Below are 19,119 nucleotides of genomic sequence, written 5' to 3' on the forward strand. Positions count from 1 at the left end.
GGCCACATTCCCCCCACCACCCCCCCCCCAACTTATCCCATTGGACCCAGTAACAAAAAAAAACTGCAAATCCTTCTCAGGGCGGTGTGGCAGTGTAGTGATTAGCATAATGCTATTACAGTGCCAGTGACGTAGTGATTAGCATAATGCTATTACAGTGCCAGTGACCCGGGTTCAATTCTGCCACTGTATGTTCTCCCTGTGACCACATGGGTTTCCTTCAGGTGCTCTGGTTCCCTTCCACATCCCAACGACCTACGGTTAGTAGGCTGACTGGTCACATAGGTGTAATTCACTTGGGTACATGGGCACTCTGGCATCATTGCGGTTAGTGTGACTCTGTTACAGCTTGGAGCGTTCCAGACTTTGAGGTTCAATTCCACCGCCATTCTGCAAGGAGTCCTTCCTGTGGAATGCATGCGTTTTCTCTAGGTGCTCCAGTTTCTGCCCACAGTCCGAAGACATACCAGGTAGGTTAATTAATCAATGTAAACTGTCCCATGATTAGGTTAGGGTTCAATCAGGGTAGCCGGGGCGGCATTGCTGAAGGGGACTGCTCCAGATTGTATCGCTAGGTAGATAAAAATATGTGTGGCAAAGGCTCGTTTAGCCAGAAGGGCCTGTTACTATGCTGGATCTCTACACAGAGTGAATAAAAAAATAAATCATTTCTGAAAGGTATTTCCAATTTACTTGTTTAGAACTTCAGAATATCCTGTTACAGGAAACAAAATTCTCCAGCAGCACCCATACCTGTGTCAGGGTTAGTGGATATTGTATACAAGCGGAGGTTGGTTGTTTCGTTAGAGCAGCACACATTGAAGGTAGACTTGGTCAAGGTGCACTAAAATGAACGCTGATTGGGAAGGAATATGCCCCTCAGTAGAGGGGCCAGTAAGCGGAGGACACAGCTTGAACGTAGAAGGATGAAGAATCATTTCAGTGAAGGTGATAAGGGGCTAAAACTCAATGCCCGAAAGGTGGTGAGAAAATCTCTTAATAGGTCTGAATCATTAAAGAGGATATAACACAAACAGCACTCCTTTTTTGGCCGCTATGCTGCCATAGAAAATGGTCACTTTCTCTGCCGTCAATGTTTAAGATGCTTTGATATGCCACTTGAGCATGAATCATGTGAATTAGATATGGTCCATTATTACATGCACAGTGAAACGCTGGTCTCGTTGTTACACTATGCATTGAGGTAGAACAAGGACAGAATGCAGAATAAAGCGCAGCAGCTACAGAGGAAGTGCACTGCAGGTGAACAAAGTGCAAGATCCTAACAAGGTAATGCAGTATTTGGAGACAAGCTGATTTGCCTTTACCTGCTGAACCTGTGCAAGATGAGGAACTGCTGCCTGCTTGTTCTTGCAGAAACGTGGCTCCAAGACAACATGCCATGCCACCCAGGGAGTTGTGCTAATATATTTCGAGACTGTATTTTGGACCTTAGCCCGTTTTGCTTAGCTGTATAAATGTGTGTGGCTAATGACAATTAAACTTGAACTTGAACAGAGTGGAAGGAGGAATGTCTGGCCCCGGGGTCTGGCTTACTGCTTCACTGATTTGAGCTGAAATAACTCTTCACAGGAGCCTGTGCTCTGCATATCAGATTACCGAGCATGCAAGCCATTATAACAAAAGTCAAAATTTCTTACTAATAAATACTTCGCTGATAAGAATCACCCAATAACTTCCAGTTGTCTCCAGTTTCAAGAACTCTGTGAATTTTGTACGCCAGTTCAAGGTCTTTCATTTCCAAGCACTGCAAGGAGGGAAGCAAAAGTGTTCTCAGATTATGCAAGGCAGGTTTGCGCCACATATATCTCCCGCAGTGATCACAACTCTACACTTCGGACTACAAGTGAAACAAGAGCACAGAAGTCCCTCAGTGCAGTCAACTGATGCTCATACCACCAGCAGGCAACCTCGCATTCCTGGGTAAGTTATCAAAAGACAAGTTCAAATACGGTTGTGGCTATTTCACAGATTCAGTGAAATAAATATGGAATTAGAACCTAGTAAAGGCTGCATTGGGAACTACTCCATCTCAAGAACCCATACTACTACCATTGGGAAGGAGGTAAGGAGGGTTAGGTGCCACACCACCAGGTTCAGGAACAGTTATTACCCTTCAACCCTCAGGCTCCTGAACCAGTGTGGATAACTTATAGAATGTAGAATAGTACACCACAGTACAGGCCCTTCGGCCCACAATGTTGTACCGATCCTTAAACCCTGCCTCCCATATAACCCCACACCTTAAATTCCTCCATATACCTGTCTAGTAGTCTCTTAAACTTCACTAGTGTATCTGCCTCCACCGCTGACTCAGGCAGTGCATTCCACACACCAACCACTCTCTGAGTGAAAAACCTTCCTCTAATATCCCCCTTGAACTTCCCACCCCTTACCTTAAAGCCATGTCCTCTTCTATTGAGCAGTGGTGCCCTGGGGAAGAGGCGCTGGCTGTCCACTCTGTCTATTCCTCTTAATATCTTGTATACCTCTATCATGTCTCCTCTCATCCTCCTTCTCTCCAAAGAGTAAAGCCCTAGCTCCCTTAATCTCTGATCATAATCCATACTCTCTAAACCAGGCAGCATCCTGGTAAATCTCCTCTGTACCCTTTCCAATGCTTCCACATCCTTCCTATAGTGAGGTGACCAGAATTGGACACAGTACTCCAAGTGTGGCTGAACCAGAGTTTTATAGAGCTGTATCGTTACCTCACGACTCTTAAACTCTATCCCCCGACTTATGAAAGCTAACACCCAATAAGCTTTCTTAACCCCATCTACCTGTGAGGCAACTTTCAGGGATCTGTGGACATGTACCCCCAGATCCCTCTGCTCCTCCACACTCCCAAGTATCCTGCCATTTTCTTTGTACTCTGCCTTAGAGTTTGTCCTTCCAAAGTGTACCACCTTACATTTCTCCGGGTTGAACCCAATCTGCCACTTCTCAGCCCACTCCTGCATCCTATCAATGTCTCTCTGCAATCTTTGACAATCCCCTACACTAATCTACAACACCACCAACCTTTGTGTCCTCTGCAAACTTGCCAACCCACCCTTCTACCCCCACATCCAGGTCGTTAATAAAAACCATGAAAAGTAGAGGTCCCAGAACCGATCCTTGTGGGACACTACTGGTCACAACCCTACAATCTGAAGGTACTCCCTCCACCATGACCCTTTGCTTTCTGTAGGCAAGCCAATTCTGAATCCACCTGGCCGAACATCCCTGGATCCCATGGCTTCTGACTTTCTGGATAAGCCTACCGTGTGGAACCTTGTCAAATGCCTTACTAAAATCCATGTAGATCACATCCACTACACTACCCTCATCTATATGCCTGATCACCTCCTCAAAGAACTCTTAACAGGCTTGTTAGACACGATCTGCCCTTCACAAAGCCATGCTGACTGTCCCTGATCAGACCACGATTCTCTAAATGCCCATAGATCCTATCTCTAAGAATCTATTCCAACAGCTTTCCCACCACAGACGCAAGGCTCACCAGTCTATAATTACCCGGACTATCCCTACTACTTTTTTTGAACAGGGGGACAACATTCGCCTCCCTCCAATCCACTGGTACCATTCCCGTGGATGAGGGCATAAAGATCCTAGCCAGAGGCTCAGCAATCTCTTTCCTCATCTCGTGGAGCAGCCTGGGGAATATTCCGTCAGGCCCCGGGGACGTCCTATTGTATTTTAACAACTTCATTCACTTCAATACTGAACTGATTCCACAACCTATGGACTCAATATCAAGGACTCCACAACTCATATGCTCAGTATTTTTTATTTAAAATTTTGTTTGCACAATTTGTCTTCTTTTGGACATTTTCTGTTTATCCATCCTAATGTATTTTAACAACTTCATTCACTTCAATACTGAACTGATTCCACAACCTATGGACTCAATATCAAGGACTCTACAACTCATATGCTCAGTATTTTTTATTTAAAATTTTGTTTGCACAATTTGTATTCTTTTGGACATTTTCTGTCAGTCTTTATGTACAGTTTTTTTCATAAATTCTGTTGTTTTTTTTTACTGTAAATGCCTGCAGGAAAATGAATCTGAATATAGTACAGTATATAGTGACATATAGTACTTTGATAATAAATTTACTTTAATACGTTTCAAATTTCTCACTCAGCATATTGGTTAAGGGAGGAAATATGGTGTCTCTACCTGGTCTGGCCCATATGACTGCTTGACATTAACTGCTACAATGTTTGAGAACAAATAGGGACGAGGAGCAAATGTTATGCCTACAAACCATGAAGGAATAACTAAATAACAAAATCTAAAGATTGGTATTTTATTTCACTCCCTTTTGCCATTTCCTAGTCTATCCAGACAGTTTGAATTCCTCTGTCGTTCATTGCTTGGTGAATTACATACAACAGCTTAGCAGCACATACCACTAGGTGGCAGTGCATCCCAGCATTAGCAACAAGCACAAAGTACTCTTTGACCTTGGGCTCCTTAGTAAAATGCAGAGGTTCGAACTTACTGACTGCTTGAAACGGCTGAACAATCAAGTTTGCTCCACATGGGAACTCTGCTCTTGTAACCTTCCCCCATGTTAAAAGTGGTGCAGGTTCTGTTTTGAATGGGGATTGTGCATCCTCTCCATTCAACCCCTCAACCTCAGCCTGTCATCAAGGCCACAGGTGATCTGTCTATCTGTACCAATTCCTCATAGACCTCAATTCCCTGATCTTTCGCAATAAATCAACTTCTCAAATATTCCCCAGTGATCATGCTTCCTTAACATTCTAGGGAAGAGAATTTACTAACCTCTAGGTAGCAGTCCCCAGGCCTCAGCTTTAAAGATTTAACTTGGCATATTGGTTTACTTTTGTCACATGTACTGTGCTGCAGAGAAAAACTGTTCTGCATGTCATCCATATGGATCATTTCATGCAGATATGCCAACTAATCGTTTCTACATACTCTCCCGAGGTTCCTCCACTAGTGAAAACATTTTGACATCTACCCTTTCACATAATATACTGTCAGAGCAATACAACATGGATTCGTGCTGACCACAGTGACCACCCAGATAATCCCACACATCCATGTACCTATCCAAGTGATACCACTGCGTCTGCCTCAACTACCTCCTCTGGCAGCCCATTCCATATACAGTACTCACCATGCTCTGTATTAAAAATACACATCTAATTTCCTTAGCTGTTTAGGTTAGGATAACCCCTCATCCAGGAATTTGCTTAGTGAATTTCTTCTGGACTGCTTCCACTAACAGCAAAAGCCAATCTCTTTAACCATTATGATCTTCTTTAATGCCTTCATTAATAAGGATTTTGGATATTTTTGCTTTTTTAAAATTTAACAAAATCATTTGTTTTCAAATATTTCTACAAGACCAGCCACAGGAGCAGAATTAAGCCATTTGGCCCATCAAGTCTGCTTTAATATTCAATCATGGCTGATTTGCTTTCCCCCTTCAACCCCATTCTCCTGCCTCCTCCTCAATCTTTGATGGCCTTGCAAATCAAGAACCTATCAACCTCCGCATTAAATGTACCCAAACACTGCCATCTGTGGAAATGAATTCCTAGCTAAAAAAAATACCTCATCTGCTCCAAAATATTTCTCCCATCAAGAGTGCCCACAGAGGAACTTATTTCAGTTTATCTATCAGAGTTAGACAAGCTCTTCAATTCCACCGTCAGCTTCCTTTGTCTTAATGTACAGAATATTTTCTCCACTTCAAGTAATTGGATATCTGGGAGTATTTGAACAAATGACTGCAGTCACTTCAACCAGAGAGTGAGAATATTTAGTTTCCCTGTCACTGCCCAGAAACCAGTACAGTCCATTTTTATTCTATCTGAGGGAGTAAAAACAAATACTTACCACTCTCATCGCACTGCTGAAGAAATTTACTGTGGATAAAGGAAACAAGACCATTTGTAGGGCGCTCAGAGAAAACACGAGAGAGGAATAATGGTGCAATGACATCTTTTGCATCCAATTAGTACTTTTTATGTCTCACCTGAGGAACTTCACCTACACTACCAAATTTTCTAATTAATTAACATGATGTTGTAGCCTTAACCACTAATTTTCATATCATCTACACTATCACCTGTACATCCGAGTTATTGACACAAATGTAAGCATCAAGGTTCCTAGTGGTTCACCACTGGCTGGACTTCCAATCAGAAAAGCAACATGTTACCAGCACCCTCTGCCCCCAATACCAAATTAACTTTGATTCTAATTTGTTTGAATGCACAAGGTCTTATGGGCTCCAGCCTTTTGGCCCACCCTATCATATGAGACCTGGTCAATGTAGACAACATCTACCTCTTCCCTTCCCCTCACCAATATGCTTAGTTATCCCCTCAAAAATTAAAGATGAGAGAATTTCCCATGAAAAAATCATTAATTAATCTCTGCCTTTCCCAGCATAGATAAAAATTGTCCCTTAAAATTATTTTCCAATAGTTTCCCTATCTCTGATGCAAGACCTACTGAACTGTAGATATATTGTTTGACCATGTTCTCTTCTTTTAAATAAAGACAAATGGGGTCCGTCAGAATCAGGTTACTGTCATTCACATATGTTGTGAAATTTGCTGTTTCGCAGCAATGCAGTGCATTTCATAAAAAATGTTATAATAATTATACAAAATAGAGCAAAAAGACAGCAAAATAATGAGGCAGTGTTAATGGACCTTTCAGAAACATGATGACCAATGGGAAGAAGCTGTTCCTAAAACATTGCGTGTCTGTCTTCAGGCTCCCATACCTCCTAGTTGATGGTAGTAATGAGAAGAGGGCACGTCCTGGATAGTGAGGGTCCTTCTTGATGAATACCACCTTCTCAATGCATCACCTTTTGAAGATGTCCTCAGGGGTGGGAGGTTAGTGTCAATGATGCTGGCAGAGTCTGCAACCCTCTGCAGCATTTACAGATTCTGCACATTTGTGGATGACCTTAAGCCTTCCTCCCTTGCATACTCCAACTTTGTTACAATAAAGCCCAACACTTCATTTCCCTTAACCATCTGCTAAAAATTCATACCAAGTTTTTTTCCCTTCCAGTATTTTTTTTGCTTGGTCTTAAATATCTTTTTCAGTACAAGATGTTGGCTACCATATTTGGACTACCATTTACAGTTCTGGTCACCTTGCTATAGGAAAGATGTCATTAAACTGCAGAGGATGCAAAAGAATTTGAGTACATTACCGGGACTGGAGCATGAGAGTTATAAGGAAAGGCTAGGACAGATTTCCCTGGACCTCAGGACACAGTGGGGTGACCTTAAGGTGGTTTATAAAATCATAAGGGGCTTGGTCAAGTCACAATCTTTTCCCCAAGTTAGGAGAATCCAAAACTAGAAGGCATAGTTTAAGTTAAGAGGGTAAAGATTTAAAAAGGGGCAACATTTTCTTCCACACAGGGGCTGGTGTACATATTAAATGGTTATCAAAAGCAGTAGTAAAGGCCAGTACAACTACATAATTTAAAAGACGTTTGGACAGGTACGTGGATAAGAAAGGTCCAGAGGAAACCACCTCAGTTAGGCAACATGCTTGACAAGAACAAGCCAGGCCAAAAGGTTCACTTCCATGCTCTATAGTTCCCTAAATCCAGCACACTGAATTTCAAACAGAATGTGCCTGCACAATTCTATCAAGACTTGTCACTTACCATCATCAGGATCTTTGGCTTCAAAATGCTTCCCTTCCATTTCATGAAGCAGGATGAAGATAAAGTCATTTTGTAGCTGGTTTGTAGCAGCTGTGAAGATTGAAGGGGAAACATTAGCCGTGCCAAGGGAAGCCTGCACAAATCTAAAATACAGGAAGATATCGAGCAAAGAAAGCAAGCTAAGCCAAAGTACGGGTGATTCTGCATGAATCAGGAAATTCTGTGAGGACAGTCTCAGAATTCAGGAATGTCGCTTTAGAACAGAGATGAGGAGGAATTTCTTTAGCCAGAGGGTGGTACATCTGTGGATTCACTGCCACAGATGGCTGAGGAGGCCAAGTCAGTGGGTATACTTAAAGCAGAGGCTGATAGGTTCTTGATTAGTCCAGGTGTCAAAGGTTAGAGAGAAGTAAAATAAATCAGCCATGATGGAATGGCAGAGCAGACTTGATGGGCCAAATGGGTCAATTCTGCTCACACGTCAGATTCAAAGTGAGCATTCCTGGAAATGGCTTTTCAACTCTAATAGCTGAAAGACAAATAAAATGTCAAGCACTCTCCCATTAAAATATTATTGAAAGAAGCATTGAAACTCAACTTTGAACAAAAACTGAGGAGCGTATGTCATCTCTAGGGAGCAGTAGTTCTTAACAAACTGGAAGGCGAACTATAGATATATCAAGATTAAATGTTTCTTAAGAGGCTAGAAACTCAGAAAAAAGCTGTTACAAAACAAGGTACTACTCAACAAGCACCTTTCAGATATAAACTAGACTAACATCCTGAAACAGGCCACCTTTAGTAAATCTACACCTGACAGCTGTGTGGGGTGGGTACTTTTAGGGGCACCACGGTAGTGTAGCCATTAGCACAACATTATTACAACACAAGCAACCCAGGTTCAATTCCTGCTGCTGTCTGTAGGGAGCTTTGTTCATTCTCCCCGTGGCCACTGTGGCTTTCCTCCAGGTGCCCTGGTTTCCTCCCACATTACAAAAACACATGGGTGAGCAGGTTAATTGGTCACATGGGTGTAATAGGGCTGTGTGCGGTCATTGTGCCAGAAGGCCTGTTATCATGCTGTACCTCTGAATAACCATTCCTCCTCTCTGAGAAATAAAATATGCTTTCTTGTTTTCAGCTCTGCTGGAGGGTTATTGATCTGCAACGCACGGGTCAGTAGGCTAATTGGTCACTTGGGTGTAACTGGACATTGTGGGTTCACCTAGGACTGCACAATATAACACAGCTATCTCTTTAAAATAAATAACTTTCAAGTTAGCAACAGAGGGCTTAACTTGATAATTTATGCTTGACTGCTGGTTGTACTGAGTTAAAGGCATATAGTACATAACTAAAGCAAACACGAGGAAATCTGCAGATGCTGGAAATTCAAGCAACACACACAAAATGCTGGTGGAACGCAGCAGGCCAGGCAGCATCTATAAGGAGAAGCACTGTCGACGTTTCGGGCCGAGACCCTTTGTCAGGACTGACGATGTATCTCGGCCCGAAACGTCGACAGTGCTTCTCCCTATAGATGCTGCCTGGCCTGCTGCGTTCCACCAGCATTTTGTGTGTGTTGCTAGTACATATCTAAGCTCCCTTTAGTCTATAAACACATTTTAAAATGCGCTTCCCTGGCAATCTCTGTTCAAGTGAGCAGTCTGCAGAGTGAGAGAACTATGGGCAGGGTCAGCTATGAGGCAGACTCAGGTCTCTGGTCACAATGAAGTGATGTGGCATTACCCAAGAGGGAGGTGATAAACGCCCCATTACCAGAGTTATTCCTCCACAGCTAGAAGACAAACAAAAGTAAATGTTCACGCAATCAGTTAGGAGGAACCAAGTACATAGGACTCATTCAGCATCCGCCAACAAAGTGCAATGGAAACTAGCCACTCAGTGATCATGACAACATTGGTATTCTGTAACAGAAGGTTTACACACATTCGTAATGCAGGCTGTCGTCATGCTGGGTAGTTTTCAGTGTTCGATGTATAAACTCAAAAGGAGGCACCACTCATATGCTAAACCAAACACTGAAGGAAGATGTTGGCTGCACGTCACATACAGGAGGCAGGAGTAGCAGGCTTCCCAACCAGAGCAGCAGCGGCTCAGTACAGGCGATTGTTCTCATGCAGCCATTTCTCGGAAAGCCCACCACATGTGGGCTAAGCGAAGAACGGCTGCACTCAGCTCCCATTATCCAGCTGAGGTCAGTACCCCTGCGCCACTCATCACTGCCGGCGGCTCTGGGAAGCCAACCCCCAGACGGTGCAGCCGCTTTCTCAAGACTGACACTAAAATTCAAAACTCTCACGTGCATCTGCAGATGCTGGAAATTCAAGCAACACACACAAAATGCTGGTGGAACACAGGTCAGGCAGCATCTATAAGGATCACAATCCTTGCCGTCATTTTTTAACTTTAACACTTGACAGACTCACCGCCCAACACCGAGCTTTACTAGATTTCTAACCGCAACTGCGTGAAGACATTTAAAATGCACACAGAAATGGGAGCTGCAACACACTCACCTTGATGCAGACACTTGAAACTAAATGCAGGGCGCCAGCACTGATGTTTACTGTTTCCTGACCATAACTCAACGGAAGGAGTAGTGTAAATACAAACAGCGGTCACTGGAATTCACACAGGTCTGATCGTGGCTATTGCCTTACCCAGGTCTCTGGTAGATTCCTATAGTTGGGGAGCCTAGGACCAGAGTGCACAGCCTCAGAACACAAGGATAAGGACAGACAGAGGTGAGAAGGAACTTCTTTAGCCAGAGGGTGGTGGAATTCATTGCCACAGAGGGCTGGCGAGGCCAAGTCATTTGGTATATTTAAAGCAGAGGTTGATAGGTTCTTAATCAGTAAGGTTACAGCGAGAAGGTAGGTGAATGGGGCTGAGAGGGATAATAAATCAGCCATGATGGAATGGCTGAGCAGACTCAATGGGCCAATGGTTTAATTCTGCGCCAATGTCTTGTGGTCGCAATGCACACTCGCGCATAAACAGAAAGTTCATTTCAAACAACTTAGAGCTCTGACATTTTGCAAGAATGTAAGTGAACTTGAAACTTCAGTAAAAGTTCAGCACTGCAAGAAGAAATAAAAAAAATCTTTCTTGCACCATGATTCACCCTTCTATCCAGCTTTTGAATGATTACTTACCAATTTTATAGAATATACCTAGTAAATGATCAAAGGTGGCCAAACTTGGTTCTGCAATTAAAGAAGATCAAGGTTAGAATACCCACAGGAATATACTTGGTCCATTTAAACAAAAGAATTAAGGAAAATGGGGTGGCAAACACATTAAATATTTCAGCTACACACAAAATGCTGGAGGAACTCAGCAAGTTAGGCAGCAATAAACTGTTGGTGATTTGGGCTGAGACCCTTCATCCTCCAGCATTTTGTGTGTACCGCTCAAGATTCCTAGCACCTGCAAAATCTCGAGTTTTAAGATTTCAGCTAAAGCAGTCATAGTTCACAAGTAATGTCAAATGATAAAATAATTACACCTCAAAAAGCTCTGAATGACTTTTAGCAGGGAACACTCTTCTGCAGGTTTATGGGTTCATTTATTATCAGAGTATACAACTTTAATTCAGGTTTCACTATTGGTGACTGGCTCAGACTGAGGCATTTTTCTCGTGGAGCCGCTTCTCAAATAGCTCACCACATGTAAGCTAAGTGAGAAACGACCGCACTCAGCTCCCATTCTCCAGCTGAGGTCCGTACCCCTGCGCCAATCATCATCGCCAGCCAAGACAATTACTTACATCTAATACACCCATGATTTTAGAAAACTTTTATTTGCATTGACACCACTACTGTTGTTATGCTTGGCCACACTTGGCCCCATTATAACTTGCAGGAGCATCAGTGGAAAGTGCTCACAAATTTCTCAGGTACTGTATAACTTAGTCGGTCAACATCTCAGCCTCTCTTCAGCTCACTCTGCAAACAGATTCTTCTGCTCTATCCAATTATTTACTATTTTGTTACCCAAATTGCTGTAACCACGACTAAATGAAAGCGCAGTATTATTTAAGTCCAGATATGTGCTGGAAACCCTTGCTCCAATTAATCCCTGCACTCTAATCATTGATTACCAACACAGTCTAAACAAAGCTTTCAAGAGAAGATAGTGGGTCACATTGTTCAAAGTAAATTTATAGTCAAACTACACATATGCCACCATATACAACCCTGAGACTCATTTTCTTGCAGGTATATTCAATAAATCCATAGAATAATAATCACAATACAATAAAAGGCCACACCAACACGCCAACCAGTGTGAAATACAACAAACTGCGTAACTACAAAAAGAAAGAAACAATAAATAAGGAATAAAAATCGAGAACTTGAGTCCTTAGGTTGTGGGAAACAGTTCAGTGAGGGGGCAAGTGAAGTTGAGTGGAGTTATTTCCTCTGGCTCAATGGTTGAGGGGTAATAACAGTTCCTGAACCTGGTGGTGATGTGATACAGGTGATTTTTAGGCGATGGGATGTTGTCTAGAAGGATTTCCCATCTCGATTTTGGGGGCTCAAGGAGGCAATGACATGTCATCAGTTGCTTTCCAGCTATGGTGGATTATCTCAGGAGACAAAAGCTCATTCTGGAAATATAACGACATTCATATTGCGCCATGAAAGATAATCAGTTATTCCCCCTTCAATATGACAGGATGTGGATGAATGTGATGATTCTTTTTAAGTAATACCTGTGACAGAAGATGGTTTGCATTTGCATTCACTCTAGTTTTGTGGTGCTGAGATAATGGATGAGATCATCGTGAAAACTCATTCTCTTCCACATATGGGACAGGTGGTATGTGACAGTTTGGGAGCTACATAGGACTTCCGTGTCTCACCAGTGAACGGACTCTCAGTTCCCAATGATATCCCGGATGCCACTTCACCAATTTGAGGAGTAATGGATTAGGGGGTTCCCAAGAATTTAGGGGTGCTTGTGAATTAGAGAACAGAATTGAATCTTTCCCTTTTTGTTAGGTAATAAAACATACAATAATACAGTATATAGGCCCTTCTTCCCACGATGCTTTGCCAACCTTTTAACCTACTCTATGATCAATCTAATGCTTCTCTCCATCGGCCTCCATTTTTCTCTCATCCATGTGCCCAAGAGTCTCTTAAACAATCCCCAATGAATCCATCTCTACCACCACCCCTGGCAGTGTGCTCCATGCACCTACCACTCTGTGTAAAAAACCTGACATCCCCCTGCCCATACTTTTCTCCAATCACCTCAAATATGTCCTTAATCTCTTCCTGGATGACACACTCTACCTTACTGATTGGAATTAGCACTTCAACGCTGCAGATTGAGGCCTGAGTCTAGGAGACCATGGGGGTAGTTGAAGAGCAATGTCAGCAAATCCAAGAGTCCACTGGAGTCTGGAGTAGGCTTGTCCGGGGGTTGGAGGACTGTGTATGTGCATTGGTGGGGCTTGTTTTGCTGTTGTTGTTTTTGTCGTTTGTTTTTGCTGTGTTCTGCTGAGCACTGTGGGCATGCTCTGTTGGTGCTGGAATGTGTGGTGACACTTGCAGTCTACCCCAGTACATCCTTAGGTTGTGCTGGCTGTTAATGTGAATGGCACATTTCGCTGTATGCTTTGATGTACCTGTGACATAAAACTGAATCTTGCACAACCATGAGAGTATCAACACGAAAGGAGATTTCACAGATGAAGGTTATAAATGTCTACTCACGTACCAATTTTTAAGGCCTTCATTTCATTAATAATCTGCAGGGAAGGGTTTTTAGCATACGAACCGCACTTTCGGAGGCACTTCAATGCAGAGTTAAAAGTTAACAAGTTTGGCTGCACCTTTTGTTCTGCCATCTGCTTCAACAGTTCCTGTTTTAACAAAAGGCAAAGAAGACCTCACTAAAGGTTAAGATACTGCTAAAATATAAAATTTATATAGATAGATAGATAGATACTTTATTCATCCCCATGAAGAAATTCAACTTTTTTTCCAATGTTCTATACACTTGTTGTAGCAAAACTAATTACATACAATACTTAACTCAGTAAAAAAATATGATATGCATCTAAATCACTATCTCAAAAAGCATTAATAATAGCTTTTAAAAAGTTCTTAAGTCCTGGCGGTAGAATTGTAAAGCCTAATGGCATTGGGGAGTATTGACCTCTTCATCCTGTCTGAGGAGCATTGCATCGATAGTAACCTGTCGCTGAAACTGCTTCTCTGTCTCTGGATGGTGCTATGTAGAGGATGTTCAGAGTTATCCATAATTGACCCATAATTGATCCATATAAGACATATAAAATAAATGATTTTAAACTGTGCAATCGGATTTGCAACATAATTAACTCCAGCACCAATACCATCACCAAAGCTTGGGACCCACAGTTGGCATTTGCACAATTGCTCTACCGGCATCCTCCTAACAATAGGAACTCAAGGTGATTATCATTTGGAATTAGCTCTACCATCTTGATTTGCAGAAGAATTCCTCCTACAAACAACATGTGCAGGAATTTATCTGATTCACTTGGTATATGACAGTATACAAAACCTTCTCTCGAACATACCAAGGAACTTACTAACAACTTAACACAGCACAGGACCTTCAGCCCACAATGTTGCGCCAAACCAATTGAAAACCCAACAAAACTAATTCCTTTGCCCACCCAATGTCTAGATCCTTCCATTCTCTGCACTCCATTCATGTGCTTATCTGAAGAGTATTTTAATCATCTCTATTATTTGCCCCAACCTCTATTCCTGGCAGCACATTCCAGACACCCACCATTGTGTATTAAAATGTGCTCCCTTTACCTGCTTTGAAATTACCCCCTCTCATGCCCTTCAGTATTAGGCATTTTGATGCTGGGTAAAAGATAATGGTCGTCTCTCATAATCTTATAAACTTCATTTTATTTTTGACTGCTTACTTTACTACACTAAGGCTAATATTCCATGTCTACTACTTCTACTTGGCCAAAAAAATTATGTGCAGTTTTATGACTTCTCTTTTATTCTGGAAAGTGACAGTCTGGATTAAAACACGTCAGAAACACCTTCCAAATTACCCCATTTCTCTCAGAGGACCACTAATTTCCCTGTGATTCTCCTGTCAAACCATCTACACTGAAAGAAAATTTACAGTAGCCAATGTAAATGAAACCCAGTAAGTCAATATAAGCTGCCAGTGCAATTTTTTTTAAGATGTGGGAAAAAAACTGGGGTAGCTGTGGAAAATCCAAATGATCACAGACTTCATACAGACAGCGTCCAAAGCCAGGAACCATCTTGGATTACTCTTACCAGTACTGCTGTTGCCCCATCCACCCAAAGGCAAAGAGCATTGGAAAGGCATAAGATATCAGAGACTTGGGGGCTAGAACGGTGCTACCTTTCTACTCACCAGAAGAAAATCTATTCTCTCATTATATGCCTCCTTCAGTTCTGGAACTGCCGAGATGAGTGCATTGAAGGTATGAACATCCGCTGTGAAAGGCAGATCATTAGAACAGTGAATTAATCACATTTGAGAAAAATCACCCTATTTACACAGTTGATTCTTCTATTATCGTCCACATTCTTAACACCAGATGTATCGAAAACACACCCAACTCAATGGTTTAGGCTGCCCAACTGGTTAATGTTTTTCAATACAAGCAGACGTCAGAATCTGTATTACCGGTACTTGTCTGCAGCTTAGGACTGCTGGTTACAAGCAGATGAAAGGAAATTATTCATTAATATAGTTTCATACAAAGCCTCTGTTCCCTGGGTTAGTCACATATGAAGTGTTTCAGGTTGTTCCTGGCCCCAGTTACACAGGCACTGTAAACAGTCAATGCATACACTCCGGGATTTTAACACTGGATGATTACACAGCTTCAGAATTAACAGTATTTCAGCCTCTCATCGCACAGTTGTTCCCAGTTGCACCAAAGCGAGATTGACATCCTCCTCCCGACAATACAGGCAAAGGATTTTTTTAAATGATCAACTTCAAACAAAATTATGCGGGGAATAGATAGAGTAAATGCAAGGAGGCCTTTTCTACTGAGGTTGGGGGAGATGAGAACTGGAGGTAATGGGTTAAGGATGAAAAGTGAAATGTTCAAGGGAAAGATGAGGGGGTACAGTGAGAGTGTGGAACAAGCCTCCAGCAGAGGTGGCAGATGCAGGTTCAATTTCAACATTTAAGAGAAATTCAGATATATGCATGGATGGGAGGGGTATGGAGGACTATGGTCCGGGTGCAGGTCAGTGTAACTGGGCAGAATAATAGTTCAGCACAGAAGGGCCTGCTTCAGTGCTACAGAGTTCTCTAACTCTGTAACTAATGAATGGATAGACAAGTGACAGGAAGAGGTGAAAAATACAAGCAACATTAATTACATCAGCAGCACCAAGCATTTTATGGCAGTGCACAGATATTTACCAATGCTCTCAAATATGACCTTCAACGTGGAAACGCTGATAGGAGGTGAATGGAGGTACGATTCCAGCTAATCCAAGTCATTTTGAAAGAATTGGAACCATTACAGAAAATCAAGTCAGAATGACCAGAAAGTCTAAAATGAATTAACTATCATTGGCCCTGAATCGGTAACTCTAAAAAGGCCATGCCATTTACGAGTGAGATCCTGGCTTGGCAAGAGTATTGAACTTAGAGCATTACAGCATAATACAGACCCTTCAGCCCATATTGTTGTGCCGACCTTTTAACTTGCCCTAAGATCAATCCAATCCTTCTTCCTACATTACCCTCTAGTTTTCTACCACTCCTGTGCTTCTCTTAAGTTTCTTAAAAGCCCCTAATGTACCTGCCTCTACCACCACCCCTAGCAGGGTGTTTGACGGATACACAGTTCATTAAGCCAAGAGGAATTAGACTGCTAACAGGGCGTGATGCTGAATATGCAGAAAAGCAATCAGTTTAGTAATGTACCCTCATCTGTTCAAAATTTGGCAAACATAATCTGCAAAAGCAGCTTCTTTTTCTTTCAATACTCACCTTTCATCCGATTATTTAAGAGATCTGTGTACATGTTGACAGCCTTTGTGTAGGCACCATACTGATTACAGAGAAAGAGAGAAGTTAATCATATTGCAAATGAAATATACAATACAAAATAATTTATTGTATGAAATTACCAGATATACCTTAACCATTCCTCGAATTATTGTATAAAAAGAATGCTCATTCCTTTCAGGCATCAAATTGAATATCCTCTCTGCATTATTGTTCGCCCTGATGAAAAGGAAAGTATTAAGCATTAGTTCAAAGCATCTCTCAAAGACATGCATGCTTTTAGTTCATAAGACATGGAGCAGAATTAGACCATTTGGCCCATCGAGTCTGCCCCGCCATTCAAACATGGTTGATTCTTTTCCCCCCTCCCCAGTCTTCTCCCCGTAGCCTTTGATAGTACACAATACATTAACAGATAACCAGGAAAATAGGATTACTTCTTTACTGGTACAATTTATAACTACTAGCAATTATCTGAAACTGTTTCTGTAACAATGGCAAGTTCATTGGCATTCAGTTATTACAGAGCTTCTGGAGTCTATACAGATGAGCACTTAAATGTGGAATGCCACAAGCTGAATTCCCAAATACTTATGCAGTGGGGTCATCATCATTATACAGAGCTATGCGAACTTCGGTAGTTAAAGAGAGATACTTAAATAGAAAGCCGCATCATTAATCATCTTAATTAAAACTTAATTGAAGATTAAGGAATCAAATTTAGCAGGTCAAAGAAAAATACATCGGCAGGGTGGTCAAGGAATTGGAGCGCACCTTCTTTGAAGTACCCCGCAGCTTTCATAACATTCAATCAGAATCAGGTTAAGTATCACTGACATCTGTTGTGTTGCAGCAGCACAATGCAACACAAAGAAATGACAATAAGAAATATATAAACAAGTGGAACAAAAAAAGAGTATAAATATTGTGGTAGTAGCTAATCAGGGATTGTGACAATGGAAGTTGTGCAATTGTAGCCAAACACCAAGGGTTAAATTTTAGCTTTCCATAAGATGCTAGTTAATTCAGTGCAGGTTGACAATTCAACCATAGATCATTCTTGGCTCATAAAACTTGATGGTACAGGGTCGATTCCATTCTATTGACCTAAGATTTCTTTTCAACGCTATTGTCAGAAACTGCAGAGTCAAACAGAACTCTGCTGTCTTATACACTGCACCATTATAATAGCTGGTTTTGCAGCACTCTTGTTATCAGGAGACTGAAACCAAATTCAAATAATCATTTCACAAGGAAATCTGCAGATGCTGGAAATTCAAACCACACACACAAAATGCTGGTGGAGCACAGCAGGCCAGGCAGCATCTATAGGGAGAAACGCTGTCGACGTTTTGGGCCGAGACCTTTTGTCAGGACTAACCGAAAGGAAAGATAGAGATAGAGATATCTTTCCTTCTGGTTAGTCCTGATGAAGGGTCTTGGCCCGAAACGTCGACAGCGCTTCTCCCTATTGATGCTGCCTGGCCTGCTGTGTTCCACCAGCATTTTGTGTGTGTTGTTGTTCAAGTAATCATTTGTACACTTAGTGAACCCACTCAGATGCAGGTCAACAGGAAAACTACCCGATCCCCAAATTCAATAGCTTTTTACCTCCAGGTAACAGCGAGCAAATCTGAAGCTTTGCGAGGTCGGCCCCTCCACCTCTTCTGAGAGTCAACCTTCACCTCGTTCTAAAAGAGAATTAGCGCACAACTTCTTGATAAGAAAAGGTCCAGCTACAATTTGCAGAAGCAATACTCAGTATTTTTACACTCTGCAATCTAGATGCCTCAATATTCTTCCTGTGTTATCCCATAGCTGTTTAGGATATTGGTAAGACAGTCCCTGGAGTACCCAACAAGAAACATTGTGTTTTTAAAAAAAAATAAGCTGAAGGACGCAGGTTCTGCAAGATATTCTTCTACCAGAATCTCCGCTGCACCCTCAAGAAAAAGCAGGTTTACTAACACCAGAGTCGAGGCCCAGCATCTTCTCTCAGATCGAGTGGCCAAATGGCCTAATTCTGCTCCTATATCTTATGTCATAGAAGTCAGCATGTGCCAGCACTGAAGCACCAAGCAATGTTCGGTCTCCTCCAATGGGCAGGCCTTGTCGTTTATGAACCCCATGTCAGACTCTGGAAATGGGCACTTCGCTCTGTGCCCAGTCACAGCAAGAAATTACCAGGAAGAGAAAGGAAATGATTCAAGAACGTTCTCAGATTCTTTGGGAAAAAAATGCAACATCCCCACAAACTAATGGGAATCAAGAGCTGGAATCAGCTCTATTATCACTAACAAATGAGAAATCTGTTGTTCCGCAGCAGCAAGTTCTAAGAAACACTATAAAT

The 19,119-nt window shown here is 42.0% G+C and overlaps 2 protein-coding genes and 2 non-coding genes across 4 annotated transcripts in view; 1 reads left to right on the top strand and 3 right to left on the bottom strand.

Annotated features, from left to right (window-relative positions):
• Positions 1–19,119, bottom strand: part of ptcd3 (pentatricopeptide repeat domain 3) — a 54,477-nt gene that overhangs the window by 14,565 nt on the left and 20,793 nt on the right. Inside the window, exons 9-17 of the mRNA XM_073042218.1 lie at positions 18,381–18,460; positions 16,901–16,988; positions 16,752–16,812; positions 15,147–15,229; positions 13,464–13,608; positions 10,889–10,939; positions 7,710–7,799; positions 5,906–5,934; positions 1,662–1,768 (exon numbers count right to left, since the gene is read on the bottom strand). Of these exons, the coding sequence (XP_072898319.1) occupies positions 1,662–1,768; positions 5,906–5,934; positions 7,710–7,799; positions 10,889–10,939; positions 13,464–13,608; positions 15,147–15,229; positions 16,752–16,812; positions 16,901–16,988; positions 18,381–18,460 (734 nt within the window). The remainder of the gene's footprint in view (positions 1–1,661; positions 1,769–5,905; positions 5,935–7,709; positions 7,800–10,888; positions 10,940–13,463; positions 13,609–15,146; positions 15,230–16,751; positions 16,813–16,900; positions 16,989–18,380; positions 18,461–19,119) is intronic.
• polr1a (RNA polymerase I subunit A) overlaps positions 1,754–19,119 on the top strand; it is a 198,316-nt gene continuing 180,950 nt past the window's right edge. Inside the window, exon 1 of the mRNA XM_073042216.1 lies at positions 1,754–1,944. Within this exon, the coding sequence (XP_072898317.1) occupies positions 1,802–1,944 (143 nt within the window). The 5' untranslated portion in view covers positions 1,754–1,801. The remainder of the gene's footprint in view (positions 1,945–19,119) is intronic.
• Positions 9,822–9,959, bottom strand: LOC140727165 (small nucleolar RNA SNORD94). Its single transcript, XR_012098806.1, has one exon. It is a non-coding gene; the product is annotated as a small nucleolar RNA SNORD94 (small nucleolar RNA).
• On the bottom strand, positions 11,348–11,485 carry LOC140727164 (small nucleolar RNA SNORD94). The gene has a single exon (XR_012098805.1). It is a non-coding gene; the product is annotated as a small nucleolar RNA SNORD94 (small nucleolar RNA).

This window comes from Hemitrygon akajei, chromosome 4 (genome assembly GCF_048418815.1).
Source record: "Hemitrygon akajei chromosome 4, sHemAka1.3, whole genome shotgun sequence".
Lineage (NCBI taxonomy): Eukaryota > Metazoa > Chordata > Chondrichthyes > Myliobatiformes > Dasyatidae > Hemitrygon > Hemitrygon akajei.